Consider the following 25,461-nt stretch of genomic DNA (forward strand, 5'->3'; position numbering starts at 1 on the left):
ACCTCCAAGTGACCTGGCTGAGTTGCTTCACCACAAATTCCTCTTTGGCACAAAGGGAAAAATAATGATCATGCCCCATAGAGCTATTAAGATTAAAATACAATAGCATATGTAACGTGCATAGAAGGTGCCTGATAGATAATAGTAGAGAAGTAAATGTATCTCCTTAAGAGTCATATACAACATAATAATAAAATAGATCTGATAATATTCTAATCTTAAAATTCTTCAATGGGTCTACACTGCCGATAGGATAAATCCCAACAATTTCAAGGAACTCCAATAGAGTCTAACTTTTTTAAGTCTCATCCCCATGCACCCTGTTCCATTCTAAGTTGCCCAAACATGCCATATAATTTGTGTCTTTATGCTTTTGCTAGTCCTCTGATTATACAGCCCTTCTACAGTCCTTGAGACCCAACCTTTCCAAGAAGCCTTCCTTAATTCTGCAATTCCCTTCCACACCCACCAAAATCAGTATCCAGGGGCTTTCTTCTGTGCTCCCAAAGCATTTTGCACACACCCACCTTAAAAGTCGTAATACCCATGTGTATGCTAATTATGGATTCAACTGTCTGTCTCCTTATATTCAAAAATTCTTGCACAGTCACATATCTTGGGGGCTCCTGTCCCTAGCAGTGCTTATCATGTGGTAAATACTTAATATACTTGCATAAGGAACGAATGGAAGAAATAACCAAATGAATGAAGTTTAAAGAAATTAGATCTGAAAAACAAGAAAACCACCTTCTCTAGCATTGGATAGGCAACATCTAGTTAGTTAATTTGGAAGGCAAATGCCCAGGGTGACTGCTGGAGTCTGGGACATAGCTACCCTACTTCAACAATGAACATGGTTTTTCATTCCTTGGTGTTTATGGGAGCCTTCCTGTTTACCATGCTGGCGGTCAAACCCCATAGCCTCTTCTGGGAAAAATGGAGGGGAATTCTACATATTCTTTCAGACAACAGTTTAAAAAACACACATCAGACAAAGATGAGAGTGTGGGAGGCCAGGACTCTATAATCAAATGTTTGAAACTTTTTTTTAAACCCAGTGAAGTTGAAGGGAATGAAAAAAACAAGAGAATAAAGTCACCAGTGAAAAAGAGTCTTCCTGATCTCAGGAGCGTTAGGGTCTAGACAGACTTGGAAGGAAAGCTCACCAGCCCACCACCTTATGAATCATGGAGACTATGGTGCCGCTTCAGTCATCTGATTCAATTCTTGCTAGAAAAGAGGCCCCCACAGCACCACCTCCCACTCCTGATTTAAATAGAGCCTGTCATGGCAGGAGATGCCTCAGTTGCAACTGGTCATCTATCTAAGGAGCTCTTTCTTATATACCTATGTCTGACCTTCATGATGTGGAAATACATGGCCACTTCCCCTCACGTGAGCCTCGCGGATATTAAAAAAGTTAAGCCCGGCAGGCATGACTCAGTGGTTGAATGTCAACCTATGAACCAGGCAGTCCTGGTTTGATTCCCAGTCAGGGCGTGCAGGAGGCAGCCCATCAATGACTCTCTCATCATTAATGTTTCTGTCTCTCTCTCCCTCTCCCTTCCTCCCTCTGAAATCAATAGAAACATTAAAAAAAAAAAAAGTTAAATCAGGTCTTCATTATCCCCCTCTCAATTTCCTTCCAAGGGAGACTAAGGTACTCCTCACTGTTACAAAATTACTCTGTGTATTTAATACTTATGGTGCCTGAAAAATGTGTTCATCATATCATATCAGAGCCTAATTTTATTCTAAGTGGTTTTCTTTGTGGCTCACCATATATTGGGTCTCAAGTTATCCATGGTTGGGTTGCATCTTCATGAGAGTTCCTTGGGGACAGCCTATTTCTAACATTTCATACTGGACAAAAATCCAAACTCTGAAAGGAACACAGACTTTTCTAGTAAATAAAGACTCAAAGATTATTATTACTGTTTGTTAATCACTGGATTTCTTGCCCGGCCGGGCGTGGCTCAGTGGTTGAACGTCGACCTGGGATCCAGGCGATCAGGGTTCGATTCCCGGTCAGGGCACATGCCCGGTTGTGGGCTTGATCGATGACTCTCTCATCATTGATGTTTCTGTCTCTCTCTCTCCCTCTCCTTTCCTCTCTCTAAAATCAATAAAGATATATTAAAAAAAAAAAAATCACTGGATTTCTTTTCAGTGGAGTTTCTCCATTTTGAATTACGATGCCAATTTAAGGAGGGTGGGTATATATTTAGATGGCCCTCATGCTTAGCACAGCATGTGGTACTCTTTGGCTCTGCTGATGAAGGGGAGAGAAAAAGAAGGAGACTCTGGAGCATGTGTGATTAAACTTGCTTTAATAAAAATATGAATGAGTCTGATAATAGAGGGGAAGTAGGGCTGACTAGGAGCAAGCTAGAACTATATGCTCCAAAAAGAGAGAAAGAACATGTTGAGATAGAAAGAGAATATGGAAATTACCACCAGTTACAGGCCCATCCTATTAATTCAAGGAGAGCTCAAATTCAGGCAGTTTTTCCTGTTAATTTTCTATAATAATGTTACTGCGAAGACCTTCAAAATTAATTGATGTCTGCAACAGGAACGTGAATAACTGTACACCTCAGCAAGGAACATTACATACTGACAGGCTCCCACGCAGGTGTCCAGGGTCAGAATTAATCTAACAGATGTACCCAGGGCTGATTTTCATGAATTTCAAAGCATTAGGTTAGTCATCTCAGCTTCTAAAAATAAGTAGATCTAACATGACAAGGTTTTTTTAAATTTTGTTTTTATTTTTTGCTCTTTAAATCCAGAGCTATAAAGGTGGCAGCATTGAGACATTTGAAAGCACGACTGCCGAAGCATTAAAATTAAAAAGCAAGGATTTAATGATGAAAAGCAAAGTAGCGGGAGATGCCCCTCAGCTCGGTGCAGATGGTGAGCTCTGCCAGGCAAACTCCAGCCTGCCCCTGATTTGAAAGGGTAAGGGAGGGTGACTTGTAAATTGCTTCATCTCCCTGCTGTTACTGTGACAGAAATCACTCAGGGCCAAGGCCAGTCCCAGAGAAAAGGACAGATCTCCAAGACACAAATTTAGGCTTCAGGCTACCTTTCTGGAGGAACAAATGTCGGGGCCTGAGTGGGATGATGAAAAATGGGTTAGACAAGAATGTAATTAAGGAGTGCTGAGTAGCAAAAACAGTTCAGTAACCAGCAAGGTAATGTGATTTTATGATGCTGTGATTTTATGATTTTATGAATTTTCCACATTTAAGGTTCTTTCTGAAGAGACATATGCACAAAATCAACCGAAAATGTACAATTGGAGCATCAGGAATATATAGTTTTCTTCTTGAAAGGTAAAAAAAGCTCCTATACTGGCAGCAGAAAAACTGTGATCCTCGTTTGCCTTGCTGTGAAGCTTCTAGGTGATAAAAAGGTGGCAGAAGAAATAAAGAAATCTCCTTGGAAAGGAGGCAGAGGGAGATTAAATAACTTGCATGACCATCCCAGCAAACCAGGGCCAGACCTCGAGCTATAACTCAGTGTTTCCAATTAGCAGGCCTCTGCTTACAGTCAAAGCACATTGATTCTTAAGCTGCAAATATCACTTAATGTTTTCAATTACTCTGAAAGGCCCAGGAGGAAATAAAGGAATAGCGCTTACCTTTGACAATTTGCTTGGCACACGCACTGTAAACCTGCTCTTGGGTCGTGCTGGGAGGCAGCACTCTGTCGAAGACATATGGCTTCCCTTGCTAAAAAGAAAGACAAAAGGAGAAGGGCAGAGAAAACACATTAAAAGTTTAGGAATAAGAAGCACTAATATTAGCAAGGACAACAGACACTAAATCACCGGCCCTATTCTTTAAGGCAGTTCTTTACCACGACCAGGAACTTTTACAGCCTGAACCATACTCACATTGCGTTTCTATGTGTTATATGTTGAGAATCCGAGGGAAGAAAGAAAAAGCTGTTGTTGTTGTTGTTTTACTTGAAATATATTTTCTGATGAAAAATAGGTTGATGCACCTTTCACTCATTTGAACTAATACTGATTTATTGAGAGCTTACACTGGGCGAGGCACTAGACTAGATGCTGCCAGGAAACAGTCCTGCCCGTGTAAAGCACTCAGTCAAGTGTGGCAGGCAGGTAATATGCAAGAAAGCAAGCACACGGAAAATGCAAAATGCAGAATGTATGGGGCAGGAGGGATGGTAAAGAGGGCACAGAAGACCTCACTGAGGAAGTAGCAGTTAAATGGGCCTTTAAAAGATCGGAAAATCTACAGCACGTGAAGAGCTGTGGAAGAATATTCCAGACAGAGGGTGGAGAATATTCCAGGCAGAGGGGCCTGGTGTGCTCAGGGAACTGGAGGGCGGAGGCAGAAGCGGAAAGCTGGGGCCCGTGCCTGCAGACACTGCTAGCCCAGGTGCTGCGCTTGGATTTTACTCAATGGGAGACAACACGACCAGGTTTAAGAAGCTGCTCTTCTTAGCAAGATATTACTGCTTTGTGTCCCAAAGACTTCTAGTGTTTTCTTCGCATGCGTCAGTGGTGCCTTAACTGGGCCGAGGCTGCAGGGACATAGGAAGCCCTTCTTACAGTTGATCCAGTGATCTCCCAGGTGCGGGGTCTTGGGATTTAGTTTGGCTCTGGACCGTGGGATTCAAGGAGGTAACTGTGAGAGGTGGAGGGGAGAAGCACTGCAGGGCACTGTAGGAGCCCTGACACCCAATCACTCCATGTTCAACAAGAGTTACTGTCATTTACCTGCCGGGCAGTGCTGAGCACTAGGGAAAGGGGCAGGTGAGACAGACCAGCCTCTTCCTGGGAGAACCTCCCCACCCCATAACAGCACTTTATCACACCAATGCCACCCACAGCCTGATCCACCCAGGCGGCCCTTCAACTTTATTTTCCCACAGTGGCAGAGGGGAGGGCAGGAGAAGTGGGAAAGATGAGCACCCACAGACTCCTTTGCTCCCACCCTGTGCCTCCTACACATGGCTCTGGACACTAGGAACCACCCAAGGACAGGATGACACCTCAAAAAGATAACTGCTCACGAGGGATGCAGGGACAAGGCTTGTTACATCCAATAACCTTCATACAAAACTAAGTACACAGCTGTCAGATTGGCTTAACTTTTTCTTATTTATGACTAGGGTAGGTAAGGTCCTACACTTTAGGCGTTATGTTTGAGCTTTAGTCTTTGAAAACAGGATTGAGCCAACCAGGTAAATAAGCTACTTCCAGTTTGAAGTAACTTATTTCAAACTGGAGAAAAAAATGGAAAATTTCAAGGTGCCATAAAATTTTGTTTTTATACAACGCAGCAGCAGTTACTCTGGTAAAATTATGGAAAGGGATCATATTCTGGTATTTTGTTCCCAGCAAGTCTCGTGCAATTAGCAAACCAAGAGGCTATCCCTCGTCACCATCTAGTGCCAACCATCAGCCCACTACATGCTTATTAGCATTACCTACTTGTAAAACTCAACTAAATGTCAGCAGCGTAGAGGGTAAGAATAAAACATTCACAGAGTTTGCCTAAGTATTTGTCACCTACTGAACCTTTTGGAAAGAAAATGCAGCCTTGCTTAATTTAAAGCAAATCCACTATTTCTCCAAACTTGATTAGAATCAGCAAATAAACCATCTTGTTTAGAGCATGACCCCACTGTGGGTTTTAGAGAAAACGCACAGAATACAGCAGGAAAAATGACCTATTATATTACAGTATATGGGACTCTCCAATATTGCCCTCAGGCTTAAAATGTGTATTGGCGTGTATTATAATTTCACTTTAAAAGAGAGAGAAGGCAAGAAATCTCTGCTCATTTAAATGTCATTTACCAAGTGACAACGATAATACAACAATTTTCCATGAACTAAAATTAACTCCCAACAGAAGCTGCCTTTAAAATTTAGAAAATGGTTTGTTATGAGACTTATCATGCCAGGATTAGCACATGAAGTAGTTAAAAATATAAGCATTTTTATGTGTCCTTTCGTGCAAGCACCAAGTTGGCTACAGGCTTTTATTTTAGATGAAGCGTAAAGTTTTGGAATTAGAATTTAGTTAACAATTATTTTCAAAGAACTGATCTGATACGACTGCCATTAAACAACAAAACCTGATTCCTCTTTGCTGCTTTGGTAATGGTATGAAAGTCTCACAAAGCTTGGCAGACAAGACTCTCCATGTCTGATCCCACCGTGGCTGAGGGTTTTTGTGGGCAGGTGTTGGGCTCCCTTGCTCTGGTTGTCACTGAGTTTGTAGCTATGAAATAAACTTCGGAATTACATCTGAACACAGGTGCTGGGTGCTAACACTTGACACTGAATGATGAGGAGACACTCTCCTTTCTAGCCACCTATTGGCACATGTTCTCTCCAACCTCTCTGGGTGTTCTCCACCACAGTCCTCTGCTGAGGTCTCCTCCAGACTCTAACTGTTGGTGTGTCCTATACCCAGACCTCAGCCTTCTCTCCGTCTACACTGTTAAGCTTCACGTAATTTAAATGAACATTTCAGCCTTCATATCCATTTAAGATTCATGCACTCAATCGCCTGCTGGACATTTCTCACTTGGATGTCCATTAGACAACTCAAAAAAGAGCCAGCAAGCCCTCCATAGCTGAGTAGGAGCTATACCACCCATCACCCAGTTACTCAGACTAAAATCATTCAGTATGTTCCACAGATCCCACATCTAAAATATATCCCAGTCTGGCCAACAGGGCTCAGAGGTTGAGCATCCACGTAGGATCCAGGAGACTGTGGTTCGATTCCTGGCCAGGGCACATGCCCAGGTTGCAGGCTCCATCCCTAGCAGGGGGCGTGCAGGAGGCAGCCGATCAATGACTGTCTCTCATCATTGATGTTTCTCTCTCTCTCTTCTTCTCCCTTCCTCTCTCTGAAATCAATAAAAAGATATTTTTTTAAAATAATAATAAATAAATAAAATACACCCCAAATCCTATCGCAGCTCACCATCTATAACACACACCCTTAGTCCAAGCCACCATTGTTTCTCATCTGGACAACAGCTACAGCCTCCTCACTGGTCTTCCTGCCACCATCCTTGCTCCTAACAACCCAACTTTCACTGAGCGGTCAGCATGAGCTCTCTAGAGCTATAAATCAGATGACAGTATCTCCTCCATTAAAAACCTCCGGTGGCTCCTATTCCACTAGGCCCCGTTCACCCTCGGCTCCCTGCGTGCTCCCACAGCAGTGCGGCCCACGGGACTTCCTGCCGTACCCGCTTACTCCTCGGTTCAAAACCACCGCTCTCGCCTCTGCCTTCGCCTTGGAACCCTCTCACTGCACATTTTCCCTCGGCTGCTCTTTATCACCCTTCAGACGCCAACTCCAGTTTCTCCCCCTTCGAGGGCCTGCGCGATCCTGCCTAAAGCAGCCCGCCCCACCCTGGCATCACTCTACCCCACTGCCCTAGTTGGTTTGCTCCATAGCAATTAGTATGCTACCTATTCCCAACCCAGCAAATGAACCACTACAATTAAAGCACTTAACCAGCTAAGCCAAGCCACATAAATCCCAAGACCTAATTACATGTCGGCAAACCTGCTGTGATTTATGAAGAGAAGCTGGAGAGGACACGCACTCCACTTGCGCTACAACTGAAAATGCAGTAACCCGGCCCTGCCGCGGAAGCCTGGGCATAGTGCTGGCTGCATAGGAGAAGTGTAACTAAACAACTTACCACAAACAAAAAATAACAGCAGATAACCATCTTACATTTCTATAGTTAAAAATTTTTTTTAATGAAAAAAAAAATCAAGCCACCAGAATTCCTATCAGGTTGCTGAGAGCAAACTGTCTGTGAACCATATGGCCTATCTATTAATAGATTTGACCTGTTACCCAACAACTGTTCCCCAGCCAGGAAGGAATATTACTCTGGGAGATAGAGGAAAGCAGAAAACCCACTTAAAGGTTTGGGGATGCGCATCAGGAGGGACATTAAAGAAACTGAAAGTAATTATCACCAAGAAGAGATCATCAAGAAGTAATCCAAAAACATTCTCTGAGACCATCCAAGGGCTGTGGTCAAAGGCGGCCAATGATTTAAATGTTTTTTCTTCTATCTTTATTAAGGAAGGAAAGGAGGGAGAGAGGGAGGGGAAAAAAAAGACTTAAATTTCCATAACAAGATTTGAACTCACTGTGTGGAATTATCTTTAGACACTGAGGAGTATTAGGAGAGGAACTGATTACTGAGGACAATCATTTACTCTCTGGCCCAGGTGTTTGTTTGACTTCATCCCTGAAAGTACAGGAGACAAGTTCTTTCAGCCTATGCTAACCACCAACTGTCCACCAACATGTCATCACCAACCACTGTGGGTCCAAACCCTTTTATGTTTTATCTCCTTTAATTTTCACAGTAACTCTGTAAGGTAGGTATTATTATCCCCATTTCACACGTTGGAAAACAAAGGTGCAGACACATTATCAGTTCTATTACTTTGGGGAAATAACTTTAAGGCTCTGGTTTCCAGTGTTCTTTCTTTAAACTGTGCTGTTTTTTTAAGTAGCTTATGATTTACTGGAAAAGTAGGAGACATACAACAAAGCAGATGCTAAGACTAATATGAAGGATTGAAGCAAGTGATTGATGACATATCAGAAGACAGACACCCTACTAGCCTATATACCAGTCAAGAAAGTGTTAACCATGATGAAAGTGGGACTGACATGAAACCAGTGAGGAAAGAAGGGCTTAAGATGGGGGGGGGGGGGGGGGGCAGGATGGCAAGAAAAATGGTGGATATGCACATGGCAAGCTTTCCTTGCAACAGAAAGAATTAAAAACGCAAAGGCTGATCAGAAGCTAGGAAAAGACAGATCAGGCTTGCTATGAAAAGTTGAAGTTATTGAAAAAAATTCTAGAATTTTTCAGAGCCAAAAGATCCTTCCAGGCTATCCCCAACCAACATTATATTTTACAAATAAACAAATGAGATCTGGAGAGGGTAGGTGGTTTGCACAAAGTCACTCGGCCAATTAGGTAGCAGACCTGTGCCTAGATTTCCAACCTCCTGGCTTCCTATCTAGTGGATATAGAATCAATTGCTCTCTCCAAACATCAAGGGAACAAGCATGAGCCTCTGGTCCTTTTTTTTTCTGCTTTCCTCCCAATCAGTTCTAAATTATTTCCAAATATATAACTGATCAGTTCAATGAACAAAGAGCCATTGCTATGAAGACTGGAGTAGTACTGCGGGAGAATTAGAATCCCAGCCTCCTAGAGTTAGTGTGAACTTTGGAGTCAGCTGGTCCAACCTCCTCTCAATGCACAACTCCCATCTCCACGGCCTGACAGGTGATGGTGAACCTGCTCAAAACTCAACAAACTCCAATTGTTAGAAAGCTGTGTCCTTATGTTGATTTTAAATCTGCTTTCCTGAAGCATCAGACTTAGAATTGTCCTCCTGAACAAGACACACCAGGGCCCAAGACCTGCCCACATCCACATGGCAACTTTGTTTCACTTGGGGAACTAAGTATTACACGTCCACATTTCTTTTATCTGAGAGAGAAAGAAAAAGACAGATGTGTTTCCTTCCTAAAAGTTGTAGGGATTTGTCTTGACTAGAAGGACTCCAAGGATGTCCAAGGTTAAGACATCAGTAAAGCATTATATTTGTTTCACAAGAGGAAATTAAATAAGATAAACTCAGAGACCATGAAGGGCTTTTTGGTAACAACCTGAAAGAAAAATTCCCAAAACATTAACTAAAAAGCAGAAGTCCTTGGGTTAATGTTGATACTCATTTTTTATCAACACAAATATTCTGCCAGAAGTTTTGTTTTGTTTATTGAAATATAATTCATGCACAATAAAATTCATCCCTTTAATAAAAGTGTACAGCTCAGTGGTTGTCAGAAAATTCACAAAGTTGTGCAACTATTACCACAAATTCCAAAGCATTTTCATCACCCCAAAAAGAAACTCTGTACCCACAAGCAGTCACTCCCCAACCTCCCAATTCCCCCTGCCATAGGCAACCACTAATCTACTTTTGTCTTTATAGATTTGCCTATTCTAGACATTTCATATAAATTGAGTTATATAATATGTAGCTTTTTGTAGCTTCCACTCAGTCCACCGCCATCTTTAATCTCTCTAATATGTAGGTTTTTGTGACTCGTTTCTTTCACTTAGCATAATGTTTTCAAAGTTCATCCACACTGTATCATAAATCAGTATTTCATTCCCTGTTATGACTGAATAATATACCATTGTATATATTTACCACATTTTATGTATCCATTCATCACCTGATGGACATTTGGGTTGTTTCTACTTTCTGGCTATTATGAATGCTGCAGTCATATAAAAGTTTTTAATGTAGATATATGATTTCATTTCTCCTGGGCCTATATTTAGAAGTGGAATTTTGGGGTGATATGGTAATTCTATGTTTAACTTCTTGAGAAACTGACACATTGTTTTCCAAAGTAGCTGTATCATTTTAGGTTGCCAACAGCAATGTATGAGGGTTCCAATTTCTCCACATCCTTGCCAACACTTATTATTATCTATCTTCTTTATTATAACCATCCTATTGGGGTGTGCAGTGGTATTTCTTTGTGATGTTGATTTACATCTTGGGAGAAGTTTTTTAAATGTATATTTAACATATCATAAAATGTATTTTAACATACATAATGGCTACAGAGATGTCTCCATCCATTGTAACACACTGTTGTGCTATTATCTCAGCATTTATAAAATGGCCCAAAATGAATCATCTTATGGAAAGTGTAAGTTATACACATCCACACACTTTAAGAAAGAGAACAGTGGACCAGGGGGAGGGGACTTATAAAGAGATTTAAGATAGGGTTTCTGTGCTCCTCACTGCAGTAACCAATACTGAGTGTCGCCCAAAGAAGGCAGAAGTGAATTCAAACGCACTTGGGTATCATTCCCATCTCTCTGAGGCTGTTTGCTCATCTGTAAAATTGAGCCAATAATATCCACAATTCAGGCCTCCTGAGGATTAGATATGCTCATGTGAATGAAGGACCTAATGCAGTGCCTAGTGTTACAGAAGATACTCAAGATATCGTCAGTGTTGTTCTATAATAAAAAATTTGGACCAATTTATACCAGGTATTTGTATTATAATGTACCAGCTCAGAGACTTGGCATGCTGTTATCCAAGTACCAAATCACACCTCAGGTCTGTGAGTCATGAGTTCAGCTCCACAGAGCACGGAGCCATTTAATTTCTGAGGTTACGAGCAAAACCTAGTCTGCTCCAAGGCCATCCTCGACACTCTTTAAAAATAAATAAAATCTCAATATCCATCCACAAAGATATTTGAGAAAGACAAGGAGCTGCATCTGTACAGGCCTCATAGACTCACCAGCTTTGCTATTACAGCTTTGGAGCTTTCTAGAAACTTCTGTGTCAATACCAATTGCAAACCCGAAGTAGAGGCTTCCAGGGTCCTGGCCACATCCTCTCAATCATCATCATTTCCTTGCAGGTTGGCCCCAACTCCAGCATGTGCATCTCTTTGCTGGGGGCTTTTCTGGCTGCTGGGGCCTGCAGGAGGCCAGGATCTTCCCAGCACCAACCCTGCAGTCCTCAACCAATGACTGACAGGAGTTGAAATAAATATTTTCGCTCCCTCACCCAGGAGTGGAAGTGGAGGAGGGTGACTTTGGCTCCCAGAGTTCCTCATTGGGAAGAAACTCCCGTTGCTCCTGGTCGAACCTGTGTGACGATACCACACCCTACATTGGTTTCCCTCTCTTCCCTGCCTCACCTCTCCACTCGTCATCAGTGTTTCCTGGATCCACCTCCCAAAGACACTTGCACTTGAATCCGTCTCAGTATCTGCTTCTGGGAAGCCCAAAGTAAGGCCAAAATCTAGACTTTTTTTTAGTCTTTCATTCAGTAGGTCCTAAAAGATTCCAGATTGTTGAATCACTTATGGAGCCATCACATTTGGCTGATGTCCAGAGAAGGGGGTGAATAGAAATTGAAATCCTTGTTAAAACTTAACAAGCTATGAGCTTGGGACACTGGCCTAGGAAAAAGGGTACCTCTTTCTTCACAAAAGGGTGCTAGTCACTTGCCAAGCTTTGGGCCCAGGGTGCCCCACCTGCCCAGATTACTAATTTACACACAAGAGTGCTACCGGCTCCTGAAGGCCCTGGCCTGGCAGAGCTCCTGTGAGTAACGGTACGGGGTAGGTGCCCAGTAAAAGTCTGAGGACGGTGATGACTGCTAACACCTGGGAGATTAGACTCAGGGCACCGGATAGCACGAAATGGTGCTGGGTGCCGGAGGGAGGAAGGGAGTCCATATCACTGTATCTCTCAGTGTGTCAGAAGCTTTACGAGCTGACCATTTTCATCCCCACCTCCAAGGTTTTAGCGGTCACAGTGCTGGGCGCTCTCTCATCGTTTCACAGCTCTTTACCCCATTGTCTACCTTCCCACTTACCTGAGGCTGGCCTGCAAATCCCCACAGCCCACCGTGCAGAAGCATTCCGTACCTGACAGCGACCATCAGCCCTTTCCCATCACTGTTATATCCCCTCCCAGGTCCACCGATCTGCAAACGGAGCTTCACAAGAAAACCCTAAGGCCAAGCAGCCTGCGTTCTCCTGTCAGCTGAACCCTCCACTGCATGCCCCCATCTACGCTGGGATGACTCTGGGACTGGATATAGAAATGCTAAGCCAGAACTGGGCCCGGGCATTCCCATCCCACTGCCCACACTGGCTCTGTGCCCCAGGGAAGGCGGCCGGTGCCAGTTCTGGCAAAGCCAAGGCTGCTCCCAGCAGAGGCTGCAATGAAACTGACGTCCGTACATCAGCAATTGGCTCCTACTGGAGTTGCCACGGCAATGCCAACCTCTGCAGTCTCAAGAATGAACAAAGGCAACACAGAAGAATGGAACTTGCAGGAGGAAACCAGGCTAGAATTCCTTTCCTTTCTGCCAAGAGCCCTGCTGTGTGGACACGCAAGCACTGTCAAGACCGCAGACAGCTGTGGAAGACCACTCTGGGAAGGCAAACTGCCCAAGCGATAATGAAGAAATTCAGAATTACTGCCTGGCTAACAGGCCACATGAAGACAGAAGTGTTACTTCTGTTAAAGACATCAATGGAATCTGTGTTTCAAAAATGCAGTTCTTATTTGTATGTGATTTTCATTTTATATCAAAATACAATGAAATCCCTGCAATCTTTGCCCTTGAACTGCTCTTGACCTTAATCTACCAAGACACAGGGATTCACTGAGTCGGGGAAACTGGTTCTGATCTAGAACCTCACCCCTCTCCTGCCTTAGTTACCTACATTTTCTGGGCCTCCTCTCTGTAAAGTAAAAGATTGGCTCTTTCTATGCTACAGTAATAATGGGCAGCTGGGGTTCTGGGGTTTTCCCCGTAGAGTGGCTTCTATCTTGACCACACAGAGCACGAGGGAAGGTAAACTGAAAACTGGACTGAGCTCAGTGTTCTGTATATTTAGAGAAATGAATGAAAACCGCTGCTATGGTTTTTCCAGCAGATCTGGTTTCCTGCCAAGTCAAGGCTGAAAAGAAAAAAAAATCAAAGCTTCCTCACCAGAGAGGAGGTTGAGGGGACCAAATGGAAGACAGCGAAGACAACACTGAGCCTTGTTTCTGGGGCACGGCGCCCGATGGCCGTGCCTGGCTCAGTTCCGCGCTCTCCAGTCAAACTCACTGTCACTCGGCAAACCTCTCCCAGTCAGGCGGGGACTCCAGTGGCACCTCCAACACAGAAGCCACTGGTAACACATGTAAAGTTCTCTTTAGTTAAAAAGTGAAATGTGAAATATAAAAACTCCTGCCCAGACCTTTACTTGGCTAGGTATGGAGCATAGAGAGGCTTCTGATAAACTGCAAATAGAATTAATATTCCACTTGTTTTTTTCACTCTGCAGAAACAGCATAGAAAATTGTAACTTTCCCATGTACTGAACAGCAATTTTGCTTTTATGGTAAGTTCAGGTCCCTCGTCTCCATCTGTTTCTCAGGACTTTAGAGGCTGGGCAGGAACATCAGTTTCCCTTTCTGGGAATGAAGAGTAACTTCCAGACCGGCTGGCATGGCTCAGCATTTGAACATTGACCTATGATCGAGGAGATAGGGGTTCGATTCCTGGTCAGGGCACATGCCTGCGTTTCGGGCTCCATCCCCGACAGGGGGAATGCAAGAGGCAGCCAATCAATGACTCTCTCTCAGCATTGATGTTTCTCTCTCTCCCTCCCTCTCTCTCTCTCAAATCAATAAAAATATATTTTTTTTTAAAAAAGAGTAACTTCCATGGCCTGTGAAAGGCAACAATTCAAGCTGAGACTAAGATCCAGAGTTTCTGGCTCCCAGCTGAGCCTTGTACCCTTGGCACCATATTGCATCTTGTCACTGATCCTCCAAGAACATATTTAACCCCCAGCTATAGGTTTTCTAAGACTCCCATGCATTTGGGTTTAGAACATTACACAATATAACCCAAAGTCAATGGCTTGCATTTACTTATTACTGATAAAATAACTCTTATAAATTACAGAAAAATATGTCCCACAAAATAGAGTAATGACATTAACACAAGCCAGTAAGAGTCATTAAGTTCGGAGGAGCGATGTCACTCTTAGTGTCAAAGGCGCCACCCCCATCCTGTTAGAGTATATTAGCGCTATAAAAGGGGAGCAGCTGGCTTCATGCAAGTCTAAACAGCTCTTCCACAGCCCGCTGAGTCCAGCATGGCTGGGCTGGAACCTGGGCTAAGCGAGCTTCACGCACCCCGGCCCAGGGAAACTGTCCTCACCGGGAGAAGAGAGGTTTCACCCGTAGAGGCAGAAGTGGATTTCCCAATTGGCAGGTGAAGTACATTGGACACACCAAAAAAAAAAAAAAATTATTTTAAAGCTTTGGTGTGTTTTGTTTTGAGACTTTTAATTTTATTTGGAGGATATGGCATCATATTTTTAGTGCTTAAGGTACTGGAAGAGCTGGGTGGCCACACACAAGGTGGAATCTGAAGAGCAAAAATCTCCCAATACTTTCGCCTGCCCCTGCCCCTCTCTCCTGACCTGGAGAGTTCCCTGTGAACCACTAATGAATTACACAGCAAGAGAGACTGTTTCAGAAGGCTAACTACGACCAGAAGCAGTCTCTAGTCTTCTGCCAGGAGCAGCAATTAGCTTATCAGACTCAGATTCTATTATAGTTAATAGAACAGATTTTAAGAAATTATTCATTTCTGAGTAGACGGGGTGGGTGGGGGAGAGCATTCCTCCAGGCCAAGCAGGAAACATCAGGGTGACGGGGAAGGCACCAAAGGCAAATGCCACCTCCTGCCAACCAGCCTAGGGTGGGCCAGCAGATAACTGTTTAAGCATTTTATTCCAGCCCTCTGGCCCAGCTAACGAGTGTGATGATTATTTAATAGACGCCCACACTCAGATACCTGAGGAGTGCTTGCTGGTACCTTCTCGCTTGAGAAGGGAGCCCTGTGTTCTTCCGTTCTCATCCCATGTTTCTCTTCAATGCCTGTCTTTCAGAGCCTGTTTTAAGGAAAGGAAGAAGCCTGTGTTATCTTTTCCTATTAATTTTTTTTCTTTGTACTCCCTCACACTACTGCCCCATCTCTGCTCTTGTCAAACCACTTGGAAGTTTGGTCTCCTCGGGCCTCTCCTTCCTCACCCCTTCACCTCACATCCTGCCATCTAATTTTTGCCTTCATTCAGCTGCTTTCTTTTTTTTAAAAAAAATATATATATACATGTTTTTATTTATTTGAGAGAGAGCAAGAGAGAGAGAAACATTAATTAGAGAGAACCAATGATCAGCTGCCTCCTGCATACCTCCCACAGGGAACAATCCCCCAACCTGGGCATGTGCCCTGATGGGGAGTCAAACCGGCAACCTCTAGGTGCATGTTCAACCAACTGAGCCACACTAGCCAGGGCTCAGCTGCTTTCTTAAAGGGCTCCATGGCCTCCTAGTCACCAAATCTTAGACCTCTGACTGGCTTCAATGTCCTCAAAACCTACAAACCACTTAGAACTGTGCAGGGCCCACCTTGCTAAAACTCTCACCTGCTGTCTCCCCGGCACTGCAATCTCCTGCTCAGCTTTGGTTCCTTATTGCCTTGCTCTTCCCACTCCGTTAGAATGAAAGCTCTATGGAAACGGGGGGCCTGAGTCTCATCACTGCTGCTTTCCCAGTATCCACAGCAGCACCCGGCCCGCAAAGGATCCTATCGGTATTTGTTGAATAAGTGGGGAGAAGAGACACTAACTCTGCAAGGATGTGTGAAACCTGTGCAGCTGTGTGGAACGGGTGCTGATTATGCCAGTGTTTAGGAAGATGTGGTCGTGTTGAGTGGAATCTGAGAGGGAGCGCTCGATGCTCGTGGGTATAAGAAGGAAAATATTTCTGTTCTCAGAAGTGACAGGACTCGCCTCTGATGTGGGAACATTGTTGGGCTCTGACAGAGTCGAGGCAAATTGGATCTTTGTGGCTAGGAGTCTGCAGTGCTGGGCAATAGTGAGCTTTGAAATCAGATCCTCCCGCCTCTGCGCCTCATTAGCTATGTGACTGTTACTTCCTGTCACCGAACTCTTATTTCCCATATACAACATGAGGACAGTAATACAAGCCTTCCAGCACTGTCGTGGCGATTAGAGATCGTCTATGCCTGACACTTGTACCTGCGCAATAAATGGCAACTTTTATTTTGGCGTAAAAATTTTCAAAATACTATTAATTCAGGACATGGCATTTAATTAAACAACTATTTAAACTCTTTTAATAATTATCATAAATGCTGCAGTTCACCCAAAGGTGGGTAAGGTAGAAAACATTTCTTCAATAACTAAAAATCTATAAAAGGGTAATATAAGTTATAATGCTAATCACAAATATGTGTACGGTGCTTTGCAATTTGTAAAGTGATCTTTGTATGGCTTTTATTAGTTGGTTCTCAGTACCACCACGTTAAGCAAATACAATATGGGCCTTATGACCCCAGCAAGTCAGGGATCTCTCTGAACCTGACCTTGTCACTTGTAAAATGCAAAGAGAGCAGTTGTGACAGGTGAGTCACTCAAATATGGTATTCTTCTCTCCCTCCCAGTTTCTGCCCTTGGATCCTGCTTTCTTCCCATAATATGGTGTTTCAGATGACTGTACTATGACGTAGTTTGTGATCAGAGTCTTCCTGGAAGAGTATCAGAGTGTCAGAGTGCCATGGGACTTTAAAGAAAGAGAAAGGAGGCAGGGGGGCGGAGTAGGGGGAAGAGGGGAGAAAGAGGTGAGAGAGCAGGCCTGTGAGAGAGGGCATTTATCAAGAAAAGCTTCATTTTGGAAGAGAGATCAGATGGTGTGAGTGTTAAAGGACAGGTAGTGTTCTGACAGATAACAAGGTGAAGGTGTCAAGGTGCCTTCCAGTTAGAGGGAATAAATAGTTAGAGCAGGGCGGGCGATGCAGGAAAGGCGCTGCGCCCGAGGCACTGGAGCACTGGAGTGTAGGGTAAGTAGGTCCCTGCGAGGGTTGTTAAACAGGTTTTGTGTTGCGGAAGGCACCTAACTAGAGGGCTTGTGTACAGTACAGTAGGGCATCCTAGCTAGTGACAGAGCCATCTTTTAGGAACTGGGCCAAAGGCAGAGTCATTTGTCAAAGGATGGAGAAGGCACTGGAGGGAGGAAAGACGGGCAGACCACCTGGAAGGCTCTTGCACAAAAGGTAATAAGGACAACTGAGATGCAAAGCAAGAGACAGACGACAGAACTGAACCACCATTGTGGCTACTGACTGACAGTGGTGAGGAACTGCGGGAAGACGGCTCTGACCTTGGACGCCTGGGGCCAGCGGTAAGAAAAGGGGGAGGGGGGAGGAAGAAGTCTCCCTCTTCAACACGCATTGTTTAGGGTACTTGGGGACATCCAGTTAGAGGCTTTATCAGACAGTTGGTAACACGGGTTTGGGGCTCAGGGCTAGCGACAGACTTGTTTGTCAGGAGTGCTGGAGGGAGGTGCGAAACAGAAGAGAGGTAAGCGAGAGAGCTGGGGGTGGTCTCCATTTGGAGTTGGCTGCAAGAATTAGTGACAGGAAGAGAAGAGGGAGTCAAAGAGGAAAGAGTTCTGAAATCAGCTTTAAGAAAATCATAAAGCTAATTTCTCCTAGTGTTGTGATGTGATGAAAATAAAGAGGGCCGAGGAGGCTGGCTCTGAGCGTGTGACATCAGAGCAGAGGCTTGGAGGTTTGCCAGCCATGTGAAGAGCAAGGGACAGAGCGCTCCATGTAGAGGTCACCAAAAAAGTGCAGCCTCAGGTTAGCAAGCACTCAGTGTACTGGAAAGTAGTCAGATGTACTGGGAGAGAGCAAGGAGCTGGAGGGTATGAGATGATGCAGGAAGAGCCAGGCAGAGGCCTGGTGCTGGAAAGCCCTGCAGTACATCCCTGTGATGTTCTTTTAAGCAAAGGAACCATTTAGGAGGCCATTTAGAAATCCAGAAAGACATGAAGAAAGGATTAAGGAGAGGGCAACGGAGATGGAAAGAAGGGAGAGATTTAGGGTAGGGTTGTGAGGTGGGCCCATGCTATAAACAAGTATGGAAAAGAACCACATGTAACATACCTAGAAATGAACTTCACAGAGGGTGTGAAGGACCTATATACTGAAAACTGCAAAGCATTATTAAAGAGATTGAAAAAGACACAATGAAATGGAAAGATATTCCGTGGTTAATAGGTTGGAAGAATCAACGTAGTTAAAAGAGCCATATTACTCAAAGCAATATATACAGATTTAATGCAATCTCCATCAAAATCAAAACTACAATGAGATACCACCTCACGCCTGTCAGAATGGCTATTATCAACAAGACAGGTAATAACAAGTGTTGGAGAAATTGTGGAGGAAAAGGAACCCTCACTCACTGCTGGTGGGAATGTAAACTGGTACAGCCATTGTGGAAACAGTATGGAGGTTCCTCAAAAATTAAGAATAGAGCTACCATATGACCCAGCAATCCCTCTTCTGGGTGTCTACCTGAAAAACTCGAAAACATTTATTTGCAAAGATATATGCACCCCTATGTCCATTGCAACATTATTCACGGTGGTCAAGACATGCAGACAAAGTGTCCTTCAAAAAGGACTGGAAAAAGATGTGGTGCAGATATACTGTGGAATACTACTCAACTATAAGAAATGATGAAATACTACGATTTGTGACAACGTGGATGGACCTTGAGAATATTAAGCTAAGTGAAATAAATCAGTAAGAAAAAGCTAAGAACCATATGACTTCACTCATATGTGAGGTATTAAACTGAAACTCACAGACACAGACACCAGTATGGTGGTTACTAGAGGGAAGGGACTGGGGTAAAGGGTAAGGGGGGCAAATATATGGTGACAGAAGATGATTTGATTGGATGGTGGGCACACATGCAACATAGAGATTGTATATCACAGAAATACACACTTGAAACCTATATAATCTTATTAACCAATGTCTCCCCAATAAATTTAATTTAAAAAAAAAGAACCACATGATGAACTCTTGTAAATACCTATGAGTCTGATAAACTGATTCTCATGCCAGAGTCACAGGCCACATACCACTTAAATCAGCCCAACATCAAGGCTCAGAAGGCAGAAAGATCCATTCAGTCTTATTTTCAAAACAGACTTCAGAGATTGCCTCTCCTCCTTTGACCTCCAAGTTCAAGCATGCCAACTGTAGAGTCATCAAATAGTCCAGAAATCAAGACAAAGAGAGAGCTCAGAGGTAACAAGTACCTCATGTCAACATCTTTTATGCCCTCAACAATTATATAAAATTGGTGCTATCACCACCCAATATGACAAGGAGTTGAACACGCTGATTCCTCAGTGTCACTTAACCGGTAGTTGGCAGATCCCAATGCCCATGCTTCTTACACCACACCACGTATGAGATCCAAACAGACTTCACCGCAGGGAGAGTGAACTTCAGAGAGGCTGCAGTGACCGTGAGCTGTTACTCACTCCTGAAACTAGCCTCAGTTATATTTCTTAACTTCCGTTTCCCCCGTGTTTTTCAAAAATTTTTAAGTAAAAATACTTCCATTTATTTAGCATATAATTATTGATGCTTCCTTGTTTCAGGCAACGTGCTAGATCCTAAGAAGCCCCAACCACCAAGAATCCAGGGTTTGATGGGGGAGGCAAAGAAGCAGGAAGGGAAAGTGGTTTTTCCCTGCTAGGTCCTTTAAAGCTCAATAAATTCTAAGGTTAAACTGACACTGGAAATGTGGCTGCTATCTTCAGGGACGTCACTGCTTCTGTGTCACACTGGCCTTATTATGTACATAACTTCACAGATTCATTCCACTTTATTATCCCCTAAGAGTACTAATAAAAAAAAGTGTGTCAGCTTAAAAAATGCAAACTCCGCCTAGCTGGGCGTGGCTCAGCGGTTGAGTGTCGGTTGAGTGTCGACCTAGGATCCAGGAGATCTGGGTTCAATTCTCGGTCAGGGCACATGCCCGGGTTGTGGGCTGCAGTCGATCAATGACTCTCTCATCATTGAAGTTTCTATCTCTCTTTCTCCCTCTTCTTCCTCTCTCTGAAGTCAATAAAGATATATGTATATTTTTTAAATGCGAAGTCTCAGGCAAAGTAAATAACTTTTTTCTATTTTAAGCAGCCTTGGGGATGTTAGCAGTGCTAATCAGCACTTCACCAAACAGTAATGACCGATTCTAAGTGCAATGTGGGGAGGGAGAGTAACAGAGGACAATATGCACCATGGGGAGTGTGCTGCAGAATCATCTCATTGAATCCTCAGATGACCCCATGGAATAGGTAATATTAGGATGCATGTTTTACAAGTAGAGAAACTGAGGCTTAGGGTAGTTAAATGATTTGCACAAGGTGACTCAGAGATTGTCAGATGCAACAAAGACCCCGTGTTCCTGGACCCTCTTGCGTTCTACTAGGGCAAAGGTAGGCCTTTAAGATGGCTGTGGGGTCAGAAACAAGACTGTGGATTAATAGACTTAGCTTTATTTTGTCTGGAAAGGAGGAATCTTGGAGGGTGATTAATTATCACATAGTCAGGGTATTTTTTAAATAAATTAAGACAGCTGCAATCCACCTCCCCAAGGGCAGAAGAAAAGGCTTTGCCCTCAGACTGGAGGTGAAAATAGAGACACAAAGTGTATAGAAAGTAGGGTCTTGCTGAACCCTGGGGAGCTCTGGTGTCTCTGATAATTGTTTGCCAAACCACAAATGCAAGGACCACTTCAAATCCCACCTGCTGAGAAGTCTTTTTTTTTTTTTCCCCTCTGGTTAGCTTCTTTTTTTGAGAATATATGTCTTCTCCCCGGTTGAATGGCAACTCTCTGGAGAGAAGGAGCCAGTCCTTGCCAACCTGCGCTCTCTCCGATGAATTTCTCTGGGAAATGCAAATTGACAGTGACTAAAAGCAATCATCTGAGCAGTCTGGAAAGGTCTACTTTCGATCCTGGTAAACACTAGAATGTCTTTTCCAGATCAGTTCCATAGCTGTGACTGTGGGGAGCGCTGAAATAAAAGAAAGCCAGGCCAGCCACAACTTTAATGTAAATGGGAGCAATGGCAACTGAGTCGATAGAAAAGATCTAAGCCAGAACAGGCCAAGAGACTCCCACAGGGACTTCCAGCCTGGAGACTATAGACTAGATCTCCAAATGAACCCAAAGACAGAAATCATTTTTACCCCAAGGGCCCCAGCTAGGCACTTAGGTCTCCAACCACTTCAACTGCCTGGAGCTAGGAAGAAAGAGGAGGGGTGGGGCAAATAAGCCCCTTCGAAAGGAACTGCTCTCTTTACAGTCCTTCCTTAATTAAAAAAACCACGCAAGATAGCACAGGAGGGCAAAAAAGAGTGACTTTAAGCTAATCCCCCTTCAAAGGGTCTGAAACACAGCTGCTAATGTCGTTGTCCATCTCAGTTTTCAAGTTTTCCTGAGCACCTCGCCCTTTCTGCAGTAAAACTCAGTCCCAAACACCTCCCTCCCCAGGGGCTTCCAAAGGATCAATGAGTCATTCCTTGCCTAGCTTCCCTCAGACTCCACTTTTGCAGCCATTTGCTTCCCCCTAAGCACTTATACTTGCTCTCTCCCCTCCTTTTCTGCTGAATTATTTAAACATCAAGAATTGGCTAAATTTTACTTGTAGAATTTACTGGTAGGAGAAGAGGCAGCCTCTCCCCCTCTCCTCCACCTCCCCCCCCCCCCCCCCCCCCCGCAGCCCAGGGAAGCCCTGCTCTTTCTCCCCTCCAGCCTAGGTAACCCCCTCCTGCATCCCTGACCCTGGCTCCCTCTATCCCCCTCACACGCATCTTTGCCAATTCTTCCTCCATTAGCTAAAAACATGCCCACATTCTTGCTATTCTGAAAAACACAAAACCTCCCATCCACCTTGTTTCTATTTCATCTTCCTGCACCATCATCACACACCGAGCCTCTCGGAGAAATGCAGGACCTGCTCCCTGCTTGCTTCCTTCCTCTAACTCGCCCCTCAGTCTATGCGCATCCTTTTGCTAACCGGGCACCAGCCAAGGCCTCCAGTCGTCCCAGCAGCAAACCTAGCTGCCGCCCTTGGTCATCACCTTATGGCCTTCTCTGCAGCATCTGCCCCCGAGCCTGCCTCCCCCTCCCAAAAAGACTGCTCTTGCAGCTCTAAATTATCTTGCTGCTCCTTCAACCACTCTCATTTCTCTTCTTTCCGAGCACTGGCCTTCCCTGCAGTAATTTTCGTCCCCTTGCCCCCTTTGTTTCTCCACTCAAAGATCTGTGTGCCACCATCACAGTCTTTGTCATAGACACGCACCACCCACAAACCTGTAACTTAGCCTTTTTCTTTAAATCGATTCATTTTTCCTTAAATACACTTTCCATGAAACTATTACACTACTATTATACATAAAAATTACATGCTATAAATACAAGAGTAAAAATAGATACAATGAAAGCAAAGCAATATTAATGAATTCTAGCTGGATACGCTAGCCCACCAGGGGCTTCGAATCTAAGACCTCCTCTTTCCTTTTGCTAAAAGGAAAATTCCAAAGTATTATAAATTAAAGACTAGCACCAAGCTGAGCCTTTCTCTGACAGAATCACAAGGACTGAACAAGGAATGAAAAGAAAAGAACTTTTCATTGTGTGATTCCACGTTACCTAAGGCCATGTCTGTGTACTGCGTAAAATTATCGACTATGAAAGTAGTTTGCCGACTAAATACTAGGATTATTCTCATACCCCCATGGTTCTCTTCAGGGGGTTTAAAATTGTGACTTCTTTGATGACTAGCCATACTTTTTTTCCATCCTACAAGTCCTTAGGAAATGAGATTATAGACATAAATTGAAACAAGATAGACCACAACACCCAAAATGTCAGAACTGGTGCAGAACAGTGGCAATGACCCATCCAGGCTAGGGCACAGATCCACCCAGACGGGGTTGTTCATTAGGGCTATAGTCTGCAATGAGTCCAGAGACTGCCCATCACCAATACCTCATCAGTCAGTAATAAAGAATATGAAAGCCAACATCTGAAAGGTTTTACTTCCTAATGCTGCACCACACACCTCATATATATGCTCTTCAATCTGTACAATACCCTTATGAGGTTGACGTCATTATCATTCCCAATGTGAGGAAACCAACGTTTAGAGAAGATAAGGAACTTGCCAAGGATTTCCAGGAAGCAGCAGATCCAGGATTTGCACCAAGTTTGTCTGACTCTAGAGTCCGTGCTCCTAATTTCTGCTCCCCCGATGTTGAGACACAAAGCAATTTTAAACCTCACAAACCTCAAAATAATAGCCTGCTGCTTTTAAGCACAATTAAGACAATGGGTTGACACAACAGGAAAACCGTTCAATATGTAATTAAATGTAATTACTGGTGTCCTCTAATTGTTTGGGAAAATAAGTTTCTCTCTGTTGACAAGCTATAATTCTGGTGTGTGCCGAGAAACTGTTCAAGACTCCGTTTCAATCTGTGTATCTCCAGCACATACATAGGGGTTACTGGTCAAATTTCATGGTGAGTCCTAGGAGGCCTAAAGATATCTTCAATACGTAACTTAGAATCAAATAAGCTAGGTCTTGGAGGGATTTTAGCAATCCTACCCAATCCTGCTTTTTAAAGATGGGAAATCAGGGCCCAGAGTAGTAACTTTCCAAGAACATGCAAGTCTCTGCCTTCTACTCAAGTGTTCAATGTATCTCACTGATTAGATAGGTTAAGATAAGACTACCTGAAGCTGAAACCTGGCTTCACCATTTGGCAGCTGTGTGACCTTAGGTAAGTTACTTAACCTCTCTGAGCTCATGCCAGGAAGGTAATTGTAACTATTGCATAGGGTTAAGTGAGGATTAAATGAGCTAATGTATGTAAAACACTTACAACACTACCCAGGCATATGGCATCTTATTGATACATTTAGCCATGAACACTATTATTTAAACAGTAAGCTATACATGGATGACAGCCTTGGAAATACATCAAGGTTCTAATCAGGGCTACTAAGAACAGTGATATGGATGTGTTCCTATCTGCTGAGGAGCTGTTAGAGTTCATCTCCAACATCTACACAGAGCTCAAACAATGAAGCAAAGGAGTTTAGCCCAGGAGGGAGGGAGAAGGGCACAAAAACTTGGTGCCTTGCATTGTGCTACTTAAGCTCTGCAGGAATAAGCTTCAGTGTCAGCAGCTATGCTCTTGTGGGTAGACTTGTTTATTTGGATAACTATGGCCAGAAGAGCAAACTCTAAAAAAAACATCAGCAAATATTTATTGAGCATAAACTTAGTAAAAAGCACTAGACGCTGTATGAAACACAAAGAAATTTAGATAGCAATATCTAAGGCAAGCTTGGCAAGTACCTAGAACCATGCTCACTTCTTTCTTGCACACTATGGCAGATATCACTAATCAATCATAGCACACTGCCCCAAAAGCTAAAGTACAGCTCAAGTACAGCCTTAGAACTCTTCTTAACCCAGTGCTGCAAAAGCCATTGCCAGTCCATAAGCATTGAGTTTTAGGGGATGAAGGTATAAGCAGGCCACCCAGGAATGGCACATGGAACTAAAACTCAGTGGAGGCCAAGAATTATTGTTTAGATTCTTTTTATAAGACTTTTGCATTTAAAACCACTAAGAATACAAAATAAATCTTATGTGTGTTGCAGTGGAAAGGTTCAAAGCATCGAAGATATAACGCACATAAGCAATGTGAGATGCACTTTTTATAAGGCTCCTTGTCAAAATACACAAGCATTCTCCCCAGACTCACAGCAGAAAAACTAGCAGCTTCTTCATTTGAAAGGTAAGAAATGTGAAGAAGCAGAGACTGCGGTGCTTATTAAAGCTGTCCCCTGGCAGTTAGCGGCAGTCTTGGCCTTGCCT

General features: G+C 43.6%; 1 protein-coding gene across 1 annotated transcript in view; it reads right to left on the reverse strand.

The window, feature by feature from the left end:
* Positions 1-25,461, reverse strand: part of KIF5C (kinesin family member 5C) — a 146,803-nt gene that overhangs the window by 94,678 nt on the left and 26,664 nt on the right. The window contains exon 2 of the mRNA XM_081143369.1: positions 3,647-3,737. Within this exon, the coding sequence (XP_080999495.1) occupies positions 3,647-3,737 (91 nt within the window). The remainder of the gene's footprint in view (positions 1-3,646; positions 3,738-25,461) is intronic.

The sequence above is a fragment of the Miniopterus schreibersii genome (assembly GCF_964146895.1).
Source record: "Miniopterus schreibersii genome assembly, chromosome: 7".
NCBI lineage: Eukaryota > Metazoa > Chordata > Mammalia > Chiroptera > Miniopteridae > Miniopterus > Miniopterus schreibersii.